The sequence below is a fragment of the Aphidius gifuensis genome, linkage group LG5 (assembly GCF_014905175.1).
Source record: "Aphidius gifuensis isolate YNYX2018 linkage group LG5, ASM1490517v1, whole genome shotgun sequence".
In the NCBI taxonomy this organism is placed as follows: domain Eukaryota; kingdom Metazoa; phylum Arthropoda; class Insecta; order Hymenoptera; family Braconidae; genus Aphidius; species Aphidius gifuensis.
The window spans coordinates 20503524-20519972 of record NC_057792.1 but is presented as its reverse complement, the minus strand read 5'-3'; the positions used below and the strand labels follow the sequence as shown (position 1 = coordinate 20519972).

Here is a 16449-nt window from a genome sequence, read left to right as displayed (position 1 = left end):
AATTTTAAATATTGTTTGATTATTATTATTATTATTTATTAATTAAATATATTTTTATTGTTGAGTAAATTGATGTTAAATATTATTGTTTTTTAGATATATAAAAAGTTTTATTTTTGATGAATTAATTAGACAGAGATCACAGCCCCCAATGAAAAAAAAATTAAAAAAAAAATTTCTAAAAACAAAATACTGACTGTTAAATAATTTCACCCCGTTTTTGTTTTTTGACATAAATTACGAAAATACAAAAATACAAAATTACTTTATGAATTATATGTAAAGATTATTTGTTTAACTCCACATTTTTTTTTTTTTAGTAAATTAATTTTGTGATTATATTAAAACACCAATTTACTCAACAATTTGATTATTTTTTTATCGTTTTTTTTCCTTCGTTTGCACAGATTTTATTGAATTATTATTATTATTTTTTTGTATTGAAGTTATCGCAACTTGTATCACACTTTAATAAAATTAATAATAAATGCAACTTAATACTATTAATAAATTCATATCCAACAGATAATTAATTATGTGAAAAGGCTCTTTAAACATTTTTCTTTTTGTATTCAACATTATCGTTGCTCGGACTTTGTCATTAAAAAAAAAAAAAAAAAAATCATTAATCAAGTATTCAAGTGTGCAACTTGTAGAAAATGTACTTTTTTTTAAATATAATTATCTAATTAACCCGAGAAATTGTGAAAAATAAATATATATTATGGAAGATGTTAGAATAATATTTACAAAAGTGATATAAAATATACAAAATTTTAAAATGATGATTTAAATTAAATGAAAAGTACACAATGTAAATAAAAAGAGGATTATTTTTTTATATTTTCATTTATTTTTAAAATCATTTACCGATTGTTTTTTCTATTTCAAAAACAAATTGTCTTAACAAACAATTTTTTTCATCATTGTAAAAAGTTATTTATTTATTTATTTTTATACTAATGTTAGGTGGTTTTTTTTTTAATCATTATTTATCTTTGTATATATTTCCTTTAATTTTTTTATGCATTAAATCATTAACCAATTATTTCAGCCAACTGCAGTTTTATTTTATTTTATAAATTCGTTTCAAACGATTTATACAAATATTACTACATTCTCACAAATTTATCAACTCAGTTTTTTTTTTTAATTATCAAGATATAATCTATAAAGCGTTTAACGCCAATTATTTTTTTTTTAATTGTAGACGTTATATTTGTGTGTGCAGTTTTGGCGCAATTGTGTAAATTCCAGCGGTCAGCCTTCGAAATAATCTTAACACTAATGACAAGGAAAAATAAATAAATAATAATTTAAATTTACCTTTAAATATAATTATCAAAAAAAAATAATTTAAATAATTTTTCTTACAATTTTCTTTTTATACGAATACAGCCGTATTATTTTTGATAAAAAAAAAAAATTTTTTTTATTTTTTAATAATAAATAATCAGTCAGATCGAGGAGTCTTTTTTTTTGTGTTTTTAAATTACTTTTCTCTAATTTTCGATGAATTTATTATTGAGTTTTTATTATTATTTTTTTTTTAATGAAAAAAAATTTTGTGTAGTTGTTAACAGTGCAAAGGGCCACTTTTTTTTATTTTAATTTTTTTCTTTTTTTTTACAAACTATATCAATTATTATTATTGTTATTTATTATTATTATTATATACATGTACGAGATTGTTATTTCAGCTCAGTCTTCAAGGCAAAAAAAATGATAAAATATTGTATAATTATTTTTTACGTTTGTTATGTAAAAAAGAAAAATGATTAATTTGCATTGACACTGAGTGAGTAAACAAATAATTTAAAATCAATAAACAAATTATTAGACCCATGATAATTAATTAATTTTCAATACAAAGACTGACCTCCATAAAAAGTTATAAATTTTATCAAAAAAAAAAAAAAAACATTTTACTACGAAAAAAACAAAGAAAAGTATTTTTCTTTTTTGCAAATTAATTTGTCAAATGTCAAGGACACTCACGGTACAGTACGTTGACTTGTTAATAATAAATTTAATAATAATATTTATTATTTTTATCAATTAAAAATGTCTATTAATTTTATTTAATGTAAAATAAAAAAAATTAATGTCGTTTAACATTTAAATCTTCGCACTTTTAATTAACTTTTTATTTAATTTATAATTAAATATTTTAAACAATTTTTTTTTGTTTATAATATATTTATTGTATTTTTTTTTGTTATTTATTTATTGTTATATTGAATTATTTATGTTTTTATTTTCCTCAAAACAAGGAAGGGTTTGATTCTCCCAAGTCGTGGCAGCTATTTTTAAATATTATTTAATTTATAATAAATTATGACAATAAAATCACATGGATATATATTTATCCAATAAAGACAGTTGTATAACAATTTTATTTTTTTTCAATGGCTTGAACAGTCTGGATAATAACTCCAAAGGAATGTATCGCAATTTATGTGATATGTTATTTAATAATTATTAAAAAATTACAACAATTTTAAATTCACTACAAATATTACCACAAAATTGTACAAAAAGTTTCATGAAAAATTCAATTAAAGAAATTTATTTATTATATTTAAGTTTTTTAATTTTTTAAAAAATTTATGCCACGACATTGGTGATTAAACTGTACAGCTATAATTTTTTTGTGCATATTTTTTAAATAATTTTACGAACACGGCGACGATCAAGCCATTATTATAATTTTTATTTTTTTTAAACCATGCAACACCAATCGAGTTGAAAACAAGTAGATATATATTTTAAAATATATAAAGACGAAGAAAAAAAAATACCACAAGACTGTCATTGTGTTAAAATAGTTTGTCAATTAATAAAAGTAATTTAAAAATTAGCCAGTGTGCGTTTACAATTGAATGATGATGATGATCAACTCGATTGGCGATTTTGTTAATTTAATTATAATTGATAATTATAATTGGGGATATATTTTAAGCTTGTATTATTTATTAATACTAAATTGAATTAAACGTACTTACACACAAATGGCTGATATACATGGAAATTACTAGACAATATTTTTTTAAATTTTCTTTTTACCATAAATATTGTTTTTCTTTTTTTTATAGTTAAAAAAAACAATAAAAATATTTGATATTGTTGTCGATGATGTGGCGGTTTAACTAGTCAAATTTCATTATTTTTTTTTCAATTGGAGAATGTTGTTTTATTTAATCTTTATCTTCTACTTAATTCTCCTTTTAAAGCTGTAAATGAAAAAAGTAGAAAAATTTTATTTATTTGTATAAATAATCAAGTAATTGTTATGATTTTTTTTTTTTTTAAATTAATTAACATACCCTCGACAATTTCAGTTTTCATTTTTTGAAATTCTTTTCGTACTTCTTTGATAATTTCAGCTTTGAATGCATCCATTTCTTGTGAAGTAATGTAACCACTCTCATTGACTCCATTGACTTTTAATATTGTATCTTCAGATGCTGAGCCAAATCTTTTTCTAGCTGACTTTGGTGATTCATTACCATTTGAAAATTTGTTACCACCGTTTTTATCACCTGATTTTTTATCTGGTGAATTATCTGGCTCCTGTAAAATTTAAAATGTTATTTTATAAATTTAATAAAATACATTTATCAATGAGAAATTTATTTATTTATTTAAAACATACTGGAGGTTGTTCAGGTTGTTTCTTTTCACAAGCAGCACGACGACGAGCAAGTGTCTTGGCCATTTCATCCATCATTGATGCCATTCCACCACCGCTACTACTGCCACTGTTACCTCCACCAGCTCCACCAGCACCACGTCCAATTGTTCCATAATTACCAGCACCACTTCCACTGCTACTTGTACTTGATCCACTATTTTCAACAGACTGTGATTGTTGCTATATTTTCAACAAATAAAAATAACATATACATTTAAAATATTTTTCATAATAAAATATAGTTTTTTTTTGTACATGTAATTAAATACAAGATTCATGAGATGGAAAAAACAGCACTTTAAAAAAATTGCACTAGGAAAGCTTGAGTACATAGAGTACTTGAAAAAAAAATAATTTCACTAAAAAACTTTTAAAATAAATACAGTTGAATCTTTAAACAAGACATCTATGATAAAAATTCGAAATTTTTCATCTCCATTTCTAAGTCTCTGCCGATTATTTCGATCGAAAAAAAAAATGCTCAAGAGCTGTTTAATAATGCTTTAGAAAAATATATAATAATTAATATTTCATTGATAATTTTACAATTAATTTACCAGAAAAAGTTGACTATATTTTAAAGCTCTAATTACCAAAACTGTTTCATTATAAAAATAAAAAATTTCATCATCAACAAATTGAATTTATAATAATGAAATATATTTTAAAATAAATACCTGTTTTTTCTTTAATCTAGCAGCTTGTAATGCAGCAGCAAGTGAATTTGCATTAATTTCTGGCTGTTCATTGTTACTTGTACATCCATTACTATTTGAATTTGGAACTGGTGGTGGTGGAGGTGGTGGTGGTGCAGCATTATTTGTATTAACACTTGATGTTACATTAATTTGTCCATTTAGTGGTCCCATTGGTGGTGGTGGTGGTCCACCAATACTACCAGTTGATGCATATGCATTTGTATTATTTGTTATTGTTGATATTGCACCACTTGATGAATACTGATTAACATTATTAACTGGTGTACCATATGGATTAGAATTATTATTATTATTATTACAATTTTGTCCATATTGTATTTGATTTGTTGTTGTTGAATATGTTTGTTGTCCTTGTGCATACTGACTTGGTGAACTTGGATATTGATTTATTGAATTACTACTTCCATACTGGCTATTACCAGAGTATGTTGTTTGACTTGAATACTGATTACCACCACTACCAACAGCAACAACACCATTACCAACACCATTACCTTGTGGATTTTGATAATTTTGATTATTATTATTGCTGTTGTTGTTGTTGTTGATGCTGTTATTATTACTATTATTATTACCAGCATTACCATTAGCATTACCAGAATAAAGATTTGTTTGGCTACCACCTGTATATTGATTTTGATTTGTTGCATATTGATTAATTTGTTGTGTTGAATAAATAGCTTGTGATTGTGCTGATTGATTTGTAATATTTGTTTGTGATGGTGATTGTGAATATGGATGAACCATTGGTGGTGGTACTGGCGCATTATAATTTGCCATTGATGGTGGTGCTGGTGGTGCAACTGGTGGTGGTGGTACTGATGATGTTGTTGCAACTGTTACTGCTACTGTTGATGGTGGTGGAGGAGCAACTGGTGGACCACCACTTTGTTGTGGTCTTATCAATGGATTTCCTGGCATTGGTGGTGGCTGTGGTTGGGGAGCTGGTGGAGCTGATGATGTTCGATGATGACCTTGTTGTTGTTGTTGTTGACTTGTTGCTGGATAACTTGGTGACACAGCATTAGCACCATTTGATCCTATTAATTGATCATTTTATTATTTACAGAAATTCATTTTATTAATTTCTTTTTTTGTTATTTTAATTTACCTTGACTTTGTTGAGACATTCTACGTTCTTGAATAATTGCAACATCCTCTTTTGTCATTGTCCTAAAATTAAATTAAAAATACATTAACCTTTTGTTTTAAATTAACTTATGGCCAAGTTTTATTTATACATTGTTTTAAATGCGAAGCAGAATCAGTCAGCCAGCTATATTGACTAATAAAAGTAATATTTTTGTTTTTTTATTTTTTGTATTGTGTACCTCTATTAGGAATAGGCTACCTAAATAAAAAACCTCTAATGAAAAAAAAAAGAAACAAATAAAACCAACTCAGCAATTTAAAAAAAAATAAAAAAACAAAAATTATTCTTTTTTGTTTTGTTTCAAAGTGGAACAAATTTAAACAATGAAAAGTGATTTTAAAAATAACGTCGATTACGCGATCTCAAAAAAAAAAAAACACACACACACACAAGTGTCACGTTCCCTATAAAATTGTGTCACATAAAATGATAAATTTATAAATGAAAAAATTAAAAACTACAACGACATGCAAAATGGGATCACAATAATTGAATAAATAAATGAAAATTAAATAATCAATTGAAATATAATATATAAAACATGAAAATTATGAAAAAAACTAATATGCCAAAGTAGAAAATTATGTTAATAATAATCAACTTGATAAGGCATTAGAAAAACCGATTATTATCACCTCGTAATTGCTGAGTTGACAGCACAATTTATGAATGGATAATTGTGATTATTCTGATTTAGGGTAGGAGTCGGAGGCACTGAGGAGGACACAGCAGGACCTCCTGCAAATAGTTGACCAAGTGATAATGACACGCGTGTTACTGCGTGACCTTCATTTTCACTGTAATTAATAATAATAATGAAATAAAAAAAAAAACAAAAAAAAAACTAATCAACTTGACGACAACAACAAATGAAAAATTTTATTTTTCTTTTAAATGTTATTTTAAAAATGCCTAAATTGTTTTATAGAGTATTTTATTTATTGTGTATGATTGAGAGCATTATTGTGTTTGTTAATTTAAAAATATATTTTTGTTATTTTTATTTACCTGTAGCCCATGTCCTCCTCATACTGAGTTGTACCCTGAGAAGGTGGCTGTTGTGATTGTTGAGGTTGTTGTGAATAAACCAGAGGTTGTTGTTGTTGTTGTTGTTGTTGTTGCAATGGTGGTTGTTGTTGACCAGCTGGACTGCCAGTTGGCACAAGACTTCTCGATATATTACTACCATTGCTCAGCATCTGTATCAATAAACATCAATTAGCCATCAATTTATTAATATTAATCTAATCAACAACATCCTCTTATTTAATTCAAGGTTGACAGGGTTATAATTAATACAATATAAAAAAACAAACAGTACAAATTTATATTAATTGAGGCTACGAAATAAAAAAACAATAATTTAATTCTTTCTTGTGAAATAAATTGTGATGACGTTGAGGAAAAAAATCAGCAGCGAATTAAAAAATAGATCAATTTTTAAAATAGAAATATTTTTTTTTTTATAGAATAGAAGTGTTTTATTTTTTTTTTCTGATGTTGAACTAGTTGGTTAAAATACTTTTACAATGAATTTTATGAAAAAAAAAAAAACCATTGTATTATTTAAAATGATTGCTGGGTAAATCTTTGAAAAGATAAAACTTGTTCAAGCGTAAATGAGTCATTTAAAACACAACGAAAAATGAAAGTTAAAAATAAAAAAATATAGGACAAGCATTGAGATCATCATCATCATCATAATTTTTAATGTCAAAGCACATTTAACTGGGTCTTTTTAAAAGAGGTAAACACCAAAAGCAAATATCATTGAAAAATTTGATATTAAAAAAGTTTAAAAAAAAAGAAGTAGAGGAAAAACAAAAAGAAATATTTTAAAATGTTGATGAACTTACATCAAGTGCTTGGAGCATTGCCCTGGCAAATGTTTCAGCATCATCTTTACTTGAAAAATTTAATCCATAAACTTGATTATTATCACGCCATTGATGAAATGTAACAGTTGCTTGATTATATTTAAGTCCTTTTAATATAGCACAATTAATAACAATTTCATGATCTTGTAATTTACGTCCAACAACACGAAATGTATTGTGAACAAGATGATGATAAAGTTGTACTTTTGATAAACCTGATGAACTTCCACTTGGTACCCATCTTTTATTGATGTCGTCGTAGACCACCACCGACGCACGGGCGGATGATATGCTCACTTCACTAAAAAATAAATAAATTAATTAATTAATTAACAAATAAATATTATATAAAATAAAAAAAATTTATAAATAAATAAACAAGCCCAAAGAAATTGAATAAGAAATTTTAAAAAATCAAGTTTTCATATTTAAAAATTCTTTTGTTAATTTAAAAATTAATGAATAAATAAATAAATAAATAAATTAATCAATTAATTAATTAAATAAACAAATTGTTAAATAAATAAATTAACAATTAAATAAATAAAATAATACAAAGTAACAATAACAACAATGAAAAAAATATTTTTATATTTATCAATTTTTTCATTATCAACATTTATAAAGATATAAAGTAATTAACAAGTCAACAAAATAAAAAAAAAATATATATACTTCAAGGTTTTTATTGTCATCATTTATATCGTCATTATGAAAAAATATTTTTTGTTATATTATTATTTATTAAATATATAATTATTTATTAATAAAAATTTTTTATTATTTCATTTTTTACAATAAAATTATTATTGTTAATATGAGTATTTTTTTTTTGCTAAATTTATTTTTCATATTATTTAATTTAAAAAGTAGAAGAAAGTATTTTTTTTTTTTTATGGGACAGTGGTTAGTTTATTGTGGTAATTTGTGGGAATGCAATTGTGTCAGCAATCACAAGCTTTTTAACTGATGTCATAATAATTTATGGCATATGGTCAATATCACGTGGCAAAAAATATAAATAATAATTTTTTAAATAATAAAAACAATAAAAAAAGTTACATAAAAAATCTTAATAATTATTAAAATTTAAATAAAAGATATTTTATTATTTTTTTATTGATTTTAAAATGCAAATTAAGGGCAAAAGAATTTATCAAATAGATTGTTGATGAAATGAATTTGTGCTAATTGAGGTGTGACAAAAGACTACATAATTATAATAAAATTAAAAAATAGAAAAAGATTAAAATATTGTAGGCTAGTAGTAACTAGATGCACCGGACATGATTCAAAACCCCCCAGGAGTTGATACCAGCTCTAAATGACCTCCTTATCAACACGAAGCATTGAATTACCTCTACCACTGCTTTAAACAAAAAAAATTTAACCAACCAAACCACAAACTAAACTATCATTCAAGCTACAAGCTTAATTTTTTTTTATTTTTCATTTTAAGCTATCATTATTATCATCAACGTCAAACAATCTCTTAACAATATATACTTTTTAAAATTTATTTTTCTTAAAATTATTATTACCAAGAATAAAAATATATAAAATATTAACTTTGTAATAAAAATTTCAATTGATATAAATTTTTTTTTAACAACTAACTGTAAAAATTTTTCGTAAAATTCTTCAATTTATAAAATGAACAAAAATTGTTTTTCTTTTTGTTTAAATTGTTGTTTTTTTTTTACAAAAAAAATATCATTTATTTATTTAAATAATTTTTTTTATTTTTTAAATTTCGAAATATATTTATTATTTAATTTGCATATTCTGTTAAAACAATAAAATAAATATTTTTAGCATCCGGATATGGCTAAGGAAAAAAAGAGGAATTTTTTTTTTTTTCTTTTTCCTTTTGCAAAACCTGAAACACGACTGATGACATGAGTCATCTCTCTATCCTGTATAAAATGTATTTAAAAGTCCTTGAATTTTTATTATCTTGTGCTAAATAATATATATCAGTACTTTTACTGTGTTCATCATCCTCCTCCTCGTTCTCCTCCTCATCCAAGGTTTTGGTCGTTCAACCAAAAAAACATAACGGTAACAAACGTAATAAAAATAAAAAAACTATCTTGATAAATTAAATTTTTTTTTCGACTGTCAATCCCACGGGGTACTCGACACCTTGGCTAAATTTTTTTTTTTTTTTCACTTGCTATTTTGAGCACTGTAGCAAGTAACAGAAAATAAAAAAAAAAAAACATTTTCAAGAGGAAAGAGGTAATTAGCTAGCTTTGGAGTAAAAAAAAATATTCTTATTTTTTTTATAGAAATTTTGATAAAATCCTCAGAGTAATGAGGTCGAAAATAAGCTAGTTGATATCGATTAAATATAAAATTTTAATTTACCAAGACCAATTTTCTTGCCATGAATAATTTTTCAAATATTTTATTTTTTGTTTTAAATTTTCATTGTCGAAATTATCCTGTTGACTTGGATTTTCATGGTATATCGTGACAGGACGTAATTTGACACCACAATTTTTAGCATCACTTGATTTTTTTTTACCAAAAAAAATACTTTTACGTGACATTTTCGAAATAATTAGAAAATCTAACACTTGATTTTAAATTACACATTAGTTTAAATTAAATTTATTTAAATTATTCTCCAGCTAATTTGAATGTTAATGATTAAAAAAAAATTAATCACAGTTTGAATTGAAGCCTTTATAATTGTGCTGTTGATAATTGTTAATAATATATGTTTCGCGATGAGATGTTTATTTAAAACTAAAATCAAGCGGCGAAACGAGATGGAATACTGCATTTGAAAAAAAAAAAATAGAGGATGTGCTAAGAGATATCGTGACTTCCTCATGGTTTCCGATGGTTGTTATAAAAAAATGAATGAATAAATAAATAATATAAATATAAAGAAATAACATTTGGACCAGATAAAAATTTTAAAAAATATTATTCATGTTTTTATGATTATTATTAGCTCCGTTATAATTTTAATTACATAAAAATAAATTAAAAATTTTTAAGACTTGATAACGAATGTGTTTCTTTCTTTTAAATTACATAGTGTGTATTAATTTTTTTTTTTTTTCTTTTTCAGGTATATGTAAAGAAAGCTCGGGAGGTCTTCAAGTTTATGTATCAAATTTCTAATAGAGTCCTGTTTCTTTGAAGACAGTGGCAACTTTTTGAATAAAAATTTTTAAAAAATATTATAAAGTAACCACTAGGTATGATGGTGACATTGGTGGTCAACCAGTTCATGTACTTCCTTATTTTCTAGTGGTAAAATTTTTAGAATAATAAAGTATTTTGTTACAGCATTTACAAGTAGACCAGAATGTTCTACATTTTTTTTTTTTTTATGTTTCTAGAAAAACAGTTGTAAGAAAAATATTTCTACACATTTTTTTTAATAAAAAAAAACAGAGGATAAATTAAACTAATTACAGAAAAATCTAGAAGATAATATAAAGTAATTTTTACTTTTTTAAGAAAACAATTCAACTGTACAAAGAAATCGAAATAAATTGAGAAGAAAAAATCGAAATAAATTTAGAAGAAAAAAATCGAAATAAAAATATTTCTAAAATTTAAACTCCATGTAAAATTAATATATTACATTTAAAAATTTGTTCTACTTATTTTTAAAGATTTAATCTATGGCTTATCTACCCACATGCATGAAAAAAAAATTATCCAACTAATTTCTAGACATTTTATCGTTCACTATCGTCGACACGAAAATTAATATAATGATACATTTCCTTGTTCGTTAAAGTCGTTGAAGAAGAAGCTAGAAATAATTTATTTATTTACTTTTGAATTATTATAATTATACAACTGTGTAGGTAGATATAAATAATTTAAATAATTTGCTAAACAAAATTGTCTCATAATTTAATTAAAATTCAATAACTCTATATTAATTTCGTTAACGAAAATAATTTACAAAATGATTTTTCGCTTGAAATATTTCGAATAACAAATAATAATAAATAAAAAAAAACTTTAATATCTTTATGCTATTAAAACAAGCCTATTAAAATTATCGACAATTTTCTTTTATCAATTAATTGAGAGTAAGCTGTGAAATAATTGAAACTTTTTAGATGGAAAAAAAAAATAATAAAAAATCTTCAATATTATCGATTGAAATAAAAATATAATTTCAAGTTCAAGTTTAATTAATTTTATCAAAATAATAAATTTAACACATTAAATTATGATAAGATTATATTTTTTTATTTTCAATTTTATTAATGAAATTTTTAGTCAATGAATTATTTTTTGTCTGTGGGCAGTAATTTAATAATTGAAGAAATTTCTTCGGAGAAATTTCTTGTCATTTTTCAGAAAGACGGGAATCCCTTTGAATAAAATTAAAATAAAAAATAATTTATTGGATACTACAAATGTCTGCGAAATACAAAGCCGATTAGTCACAGAATTACGATACACATATAATATCCGGTGAGTCAAAATAATAAATAAATAAACAATGATTCATTTTAAATTTTCAAATATATCTTTTACTTTAACTCAATAAATATTTATTTAAAAATTTATAAATAAATTTATCGGCTAAAACTAGAGCTGAATTTAATTTATAAAAATTCAAAAATTAATTTAAAAGATCAATTAACAATCATTTTTATAATTCCTTTAAAAATTAATAAACAAAATTATTATTTAAAATAAAAAAAAGGATATTTTTATTGTATAAAATTTTTTAAATCTATAACTTTCAAATATTTATTTAAAAATTTATAAACTAGCTAAAAAAAAAAACTAAATTTCTTATTTTTATAGGGTGTTTTAACTACTTTAAAAAATTTAAAAAAAAGTTATTTATAAATAATTATTTTTCAAGTTTAAAAGGATTTTTATTTTTATTTTTTGTTTGGATAGTATAAAATTTTATCAAGTTGTAATTTGAGGCACAGTGGAGTATGAAACGCGAGCAGTTGCAACTCGTTCATGCAGAAATACCATAGTGTCTTATTTTATTTTTTTTTCATATATATTTTGTTGGTCATATCGAAAGTGCACATGTACGTGCATGCCATGGTGAAGAAAGAGACCGAGGGGAATTAAAAAGAAGAAAAAAAAAAAATAAAGGAAAGAAGGCAGGTGGTGGCCAGAGTAATCAACGTGGTATATATAAAAATATAAAAAAAATAAAAAAATAATATATATGTATATAAAATACAGACTTCTCGTCACTCAACAACAACCAGTTGGTTTTTTCAAATTTAATATACTTGCTTTTCATCTTAGTTTTTTAAAAATTTATCTTTACTCAAAAATGGAGTAAAAAAATTTTTATCAAATACTCCAAAAAAAAAAAAAATATCATCAACAATAAGAATAAATAAATAAAAAAAAAATTTATTTAAAAGAAGCAATCGACTTGAAGAGTTTTTTATGTTGGAAACAACTTCCGCAAATGGTATCAGACTTGTGTTCGCAAATAGATTTTAAAAAGTGAAAAAAAAAAAGCAAAAAAAAAAAATGAAAAAGAGTACATACTTCAGAATAATAATGAAAAAAAAAAATTAAACCGGATTAAAAGTGAGCTGATGATTTGTGTGTTACAGTGTAAAACATAAAAAAAAAATGAAAAAACCAAATCGAAAAAAATGGGAGTTTAAAAATGAGAAATAAAAATTAAAAAAAATTTTTTTTTTTTAGAGTTGCATTGATGCCAGAACATATCCAGCAAGACAATGAATATAAATACCCCCTCGAGTTGACTGACATACTCACCATGTGCGAGGAAAAAGAGGGGGAGGAAGAGGAGGGCAAATGAGGGGGAAAAAAACAAGGGGGCTAATTAAAATCAAATGTTTTTCATCAATTTTTGTAGTAAGCAAATAAATATATTGATGTCTTTGATTGCGATTGTATGCTTGATAGATTGTAATACAAAAATTGAATTATTAATTTGTATTAATATTCAGTTGATGTAATAAATGAATAATAATAAAAAAATTTAATCAAAGGAAGTCGATGTGAATTGTTTAATAAAGCCTCATTGCTGGCATGCACCTTTAACAATTTAATAACTCGATTTGGTACTTTGGCTTCGTCATGCGTGATAATAAAATAGTAAAAATAATATTAAATATAATTGTGAGAAAAAATAGTATACGTGATAATTATAAATAATAGTTATATAAATAAAAAATATATATTTATTGTAAATTTAATGTACTTGAAAATATTTTTAAAAATATTTTTATCATTTTTTGAATTTTTTTTTTCTTTTTTTTGTAAATAGTTTATAATTCGTAAATATTGCTATTTTTTTGTTAATTTTTTATTAAATTTGTTAATTAAAAATAAATTATTAATGTTGGTTAATTATAACATTTATAAATTGTTTATAATTTAATTTAAAATTTTCTTGTTATTTTGTTTTTAGAAAAAAAAAAAAAAAGAATAATTATTTAAAATATTTTATCGATATTAATATTAATGTTAAATAATAAATAATAATTATAAATAATTTATAATTTAATTAAAATATATTTAAATTATTTAAAAATCATTTTTTCTAATTTTTTTCTACAAAATATTGTTGACTTATTTTTTCTCTTCGATAGAAAAATTTAATTTTTGGTTAAAAGTAATTTAATAATGTAAATAATTATTAATAATTATAAACAATTTATAATATAATTTAAAAACACTTTAAATTATTCAAAAATAATTTTTTTTTTACTTATTTCTCTTTGCAAATTTATTTTTTTTCTTCAACAACAATAATTGTTGTCAAAAAAAAAACGAGTAAATTTAACATTTGTTTTGGGGTGTTTCTATTCATTACACATATAATGCAATAGCACGCAAACTAAAGGTATTATTTTCTACATAATATAAAAAATTAAATAAATATATATAAATAAATAAAAAGAAAAAAGATACGATAAAGGACACATGCTCATGTCACCCTCTCCGAGTTGCCTCGAATAGTTATCCCAAGTTATTCTCATTTTTATGGTTTTCGTTTATATTATAGCTAGGGTGTATCGTCAATTGGGGGAAGAAATAACCCCCAAATAAAATGTATTAATCCTCCCTCTACTAAGTTCCTTAAATAACTTTTTTCTAAACAGCTCCAAAAACGAAAATATCCTCATGATTCTCTTCTAACGACAAAAAAACGAAAAATCCAAGTCGTAGTTGAAAATAAATTACCAATTTACAAAAAATTATTTTAAAAAAAAAACCAAGATATGATAAATAAAAGAAAAAAAAATTTCTTATCAATTAGTTATATTTTTAAAACGTTTAAATATGATTCATCGTTTGACGTCAATCAGGTAAATTGATTCATGATTCCACAATTTTAAAGAAAAAAAAATATATATTTTCAACTGAGACAGAAAAATTATATCCACAATGACGCATCTAATTATTAGGTCATGATTTATCATTAAAAAAACCATGTGTATCATTACGAATAATTTTAATATCATTTTTTATTAAAAAAAAAAAATTCAAACTTTGTTTATTTAATTTTCTTTTGACATTATTATCTATGTCTCTTTGTCAATTGTTGAAATTTTCATTATTTAATAATTATTATTAGTATTAATAAAAAAAAAAAATATATTCTTTTGTTTACAATATTATTATTATCGTGAATGAGTCTACAAGAGAAAAATCGATTCTAGACAAAACGATGAAATTGCTGGTTTGAGGGATCCAACTGGCAGGATGTGAATGGACGACTCGCCTTTTTACCCAGAATCCCAAATTAAAAAAATAAATATTTTTAAAAATACTCTCAAATAACCCCGTCACATTAATTTAAAAAAAAAAAAACTAATATATATTTTTTTTTATTTAATTAAAAACAAAAAGAAAAAAAAAAAACAAAATTCTCTTTCATCTGTCAAAATGGAAGACAACATAGAAATAATAATAATAGTCGGAGTAAAGTAAAAAAAAAAAATGGGTATATAAAAAGTGCAGATGGAAATTTTGCAAATAAAAAAAAAAAAAGGAAAAACGCCCCACGTTTGTCCTCCTAAAGTAACAATGGATTCTGTGCAAGATAAAAAAGAAAAAAAAATAAATAAATCCTCAGGGAAAATCCGACGCCACGAAATAAACAAATAATTAAAAAAAAAATAAAAAAAGAACATTTATTTGTTTTAAATATTAACATTGTTGTTATGATATTGTTAATAATATTTTTTTGATAATTATATATGAAATATTATGAAAAATTTACTCACTTCATGGTCGTTGAGCTGGGGGGTAAGTGCTATGCCCTCATGCAAAGTGAATTTCTACCTCGACAGAGGATGTCACTGATTCCATGTATACAAGCTAAATTTGGACAGGATTTACGATAATACGACATAAATAAGAACGCGTTTTTGTTAAAAAAAATAACAATAAAAAAAATAAATAAACACTTGTATTTTATAATTATTAATTAAATTATTAAAATTATATTATTTTTTTTTTTTTATTTTTGATATAAAAAACACTCCACTCACTGTTTTTGTTTATTTTTATTTTTTTTTTCAATTATATATCCTTTTTTTTTAAATAATTTTTTAATAATAAAAACACAAACTGTATGTTTTTTAATAATAAAATATTCTTTTTGTATGTTGGTTATCGTTTTTAACAGTTTTTTACTTTAAAGTGCAACACTGAAAACTGAGTGTACATTACACCCTACCTCTGACACATCTGGCCGGCCATATTGCCGTTTCGATATTTCGATTTCGATTTTATTTTTTTTTTTACTACCAGAGAAATATTTTTTTGTTTACTTCTTTTCACTTCTTTTTCTTCTCTCTCTCTCACTCTCGCTTGCTTATTTTATTTATTTGTATTTACTCTCACATTGACAAATAATATTATTGTTTTTTTATTTTTTTTTTTTAGCTTTTTTTTAGAAGGTTTTTTATCAACAAAACAACTGTCTGTCTCACTTGCTCCCCCGTTAAAATAAGGACAGCAATATGCATGAGCTCGATATTCGATAATTATTTT

The 16449-nt window shown here is 23.3% G+C and overlaps 1 protein-coding gene across 1 annotated transcript; it reads right to left on the bottom strand.

The window, feature by feature from the left end:
* Positions 1-407: 407 nt before the first annotated feature.
* LOC122858456 (protein enabled) lies at positions 408-16167 on the bottom strand. The gene is made up of 8 exons (XM_044161379.1): positions 15678-16167; positions 7423-7744; positions 6575-6765; positions 5525-5586; positions 4372-5453; positions 3656-3874; positions 3327-3573; positions 408-3233 (listed from the first exon to the last, which is right to left on the bottom strand). Exons 1-8 carry the CDS (start codon positions 15680-15682, stop codon positions 3205-3207), a joined length of 2157 nt encoding a protein of 718 aa, XP_044017314.1. The 5' UTR covers positions 15683-16167; the 3' UTR covers positions 408-3204.
* Between the last annotated feature and the right edge of the window lie 282 nt (positions 16168-16449).

Coding starts and splice junctions, on each gene's coding strand:
- LOC122858456 (XM_044161379.1), bottom strand. Junction 6,766..7,422: donor CAATGCTCCAAGCACTTGAT/GTAAGTTCATCA, acceptor TTATTGATACAG/ATGCTGAGCAATGGTAGTAA. Junction 3,875..4,371: donor CTAGATTAAAGAAAAAACAG/GTATTTATTTTA, acceptor TTGAAAATATAG/CAACAATCACAGTCTGTTGA.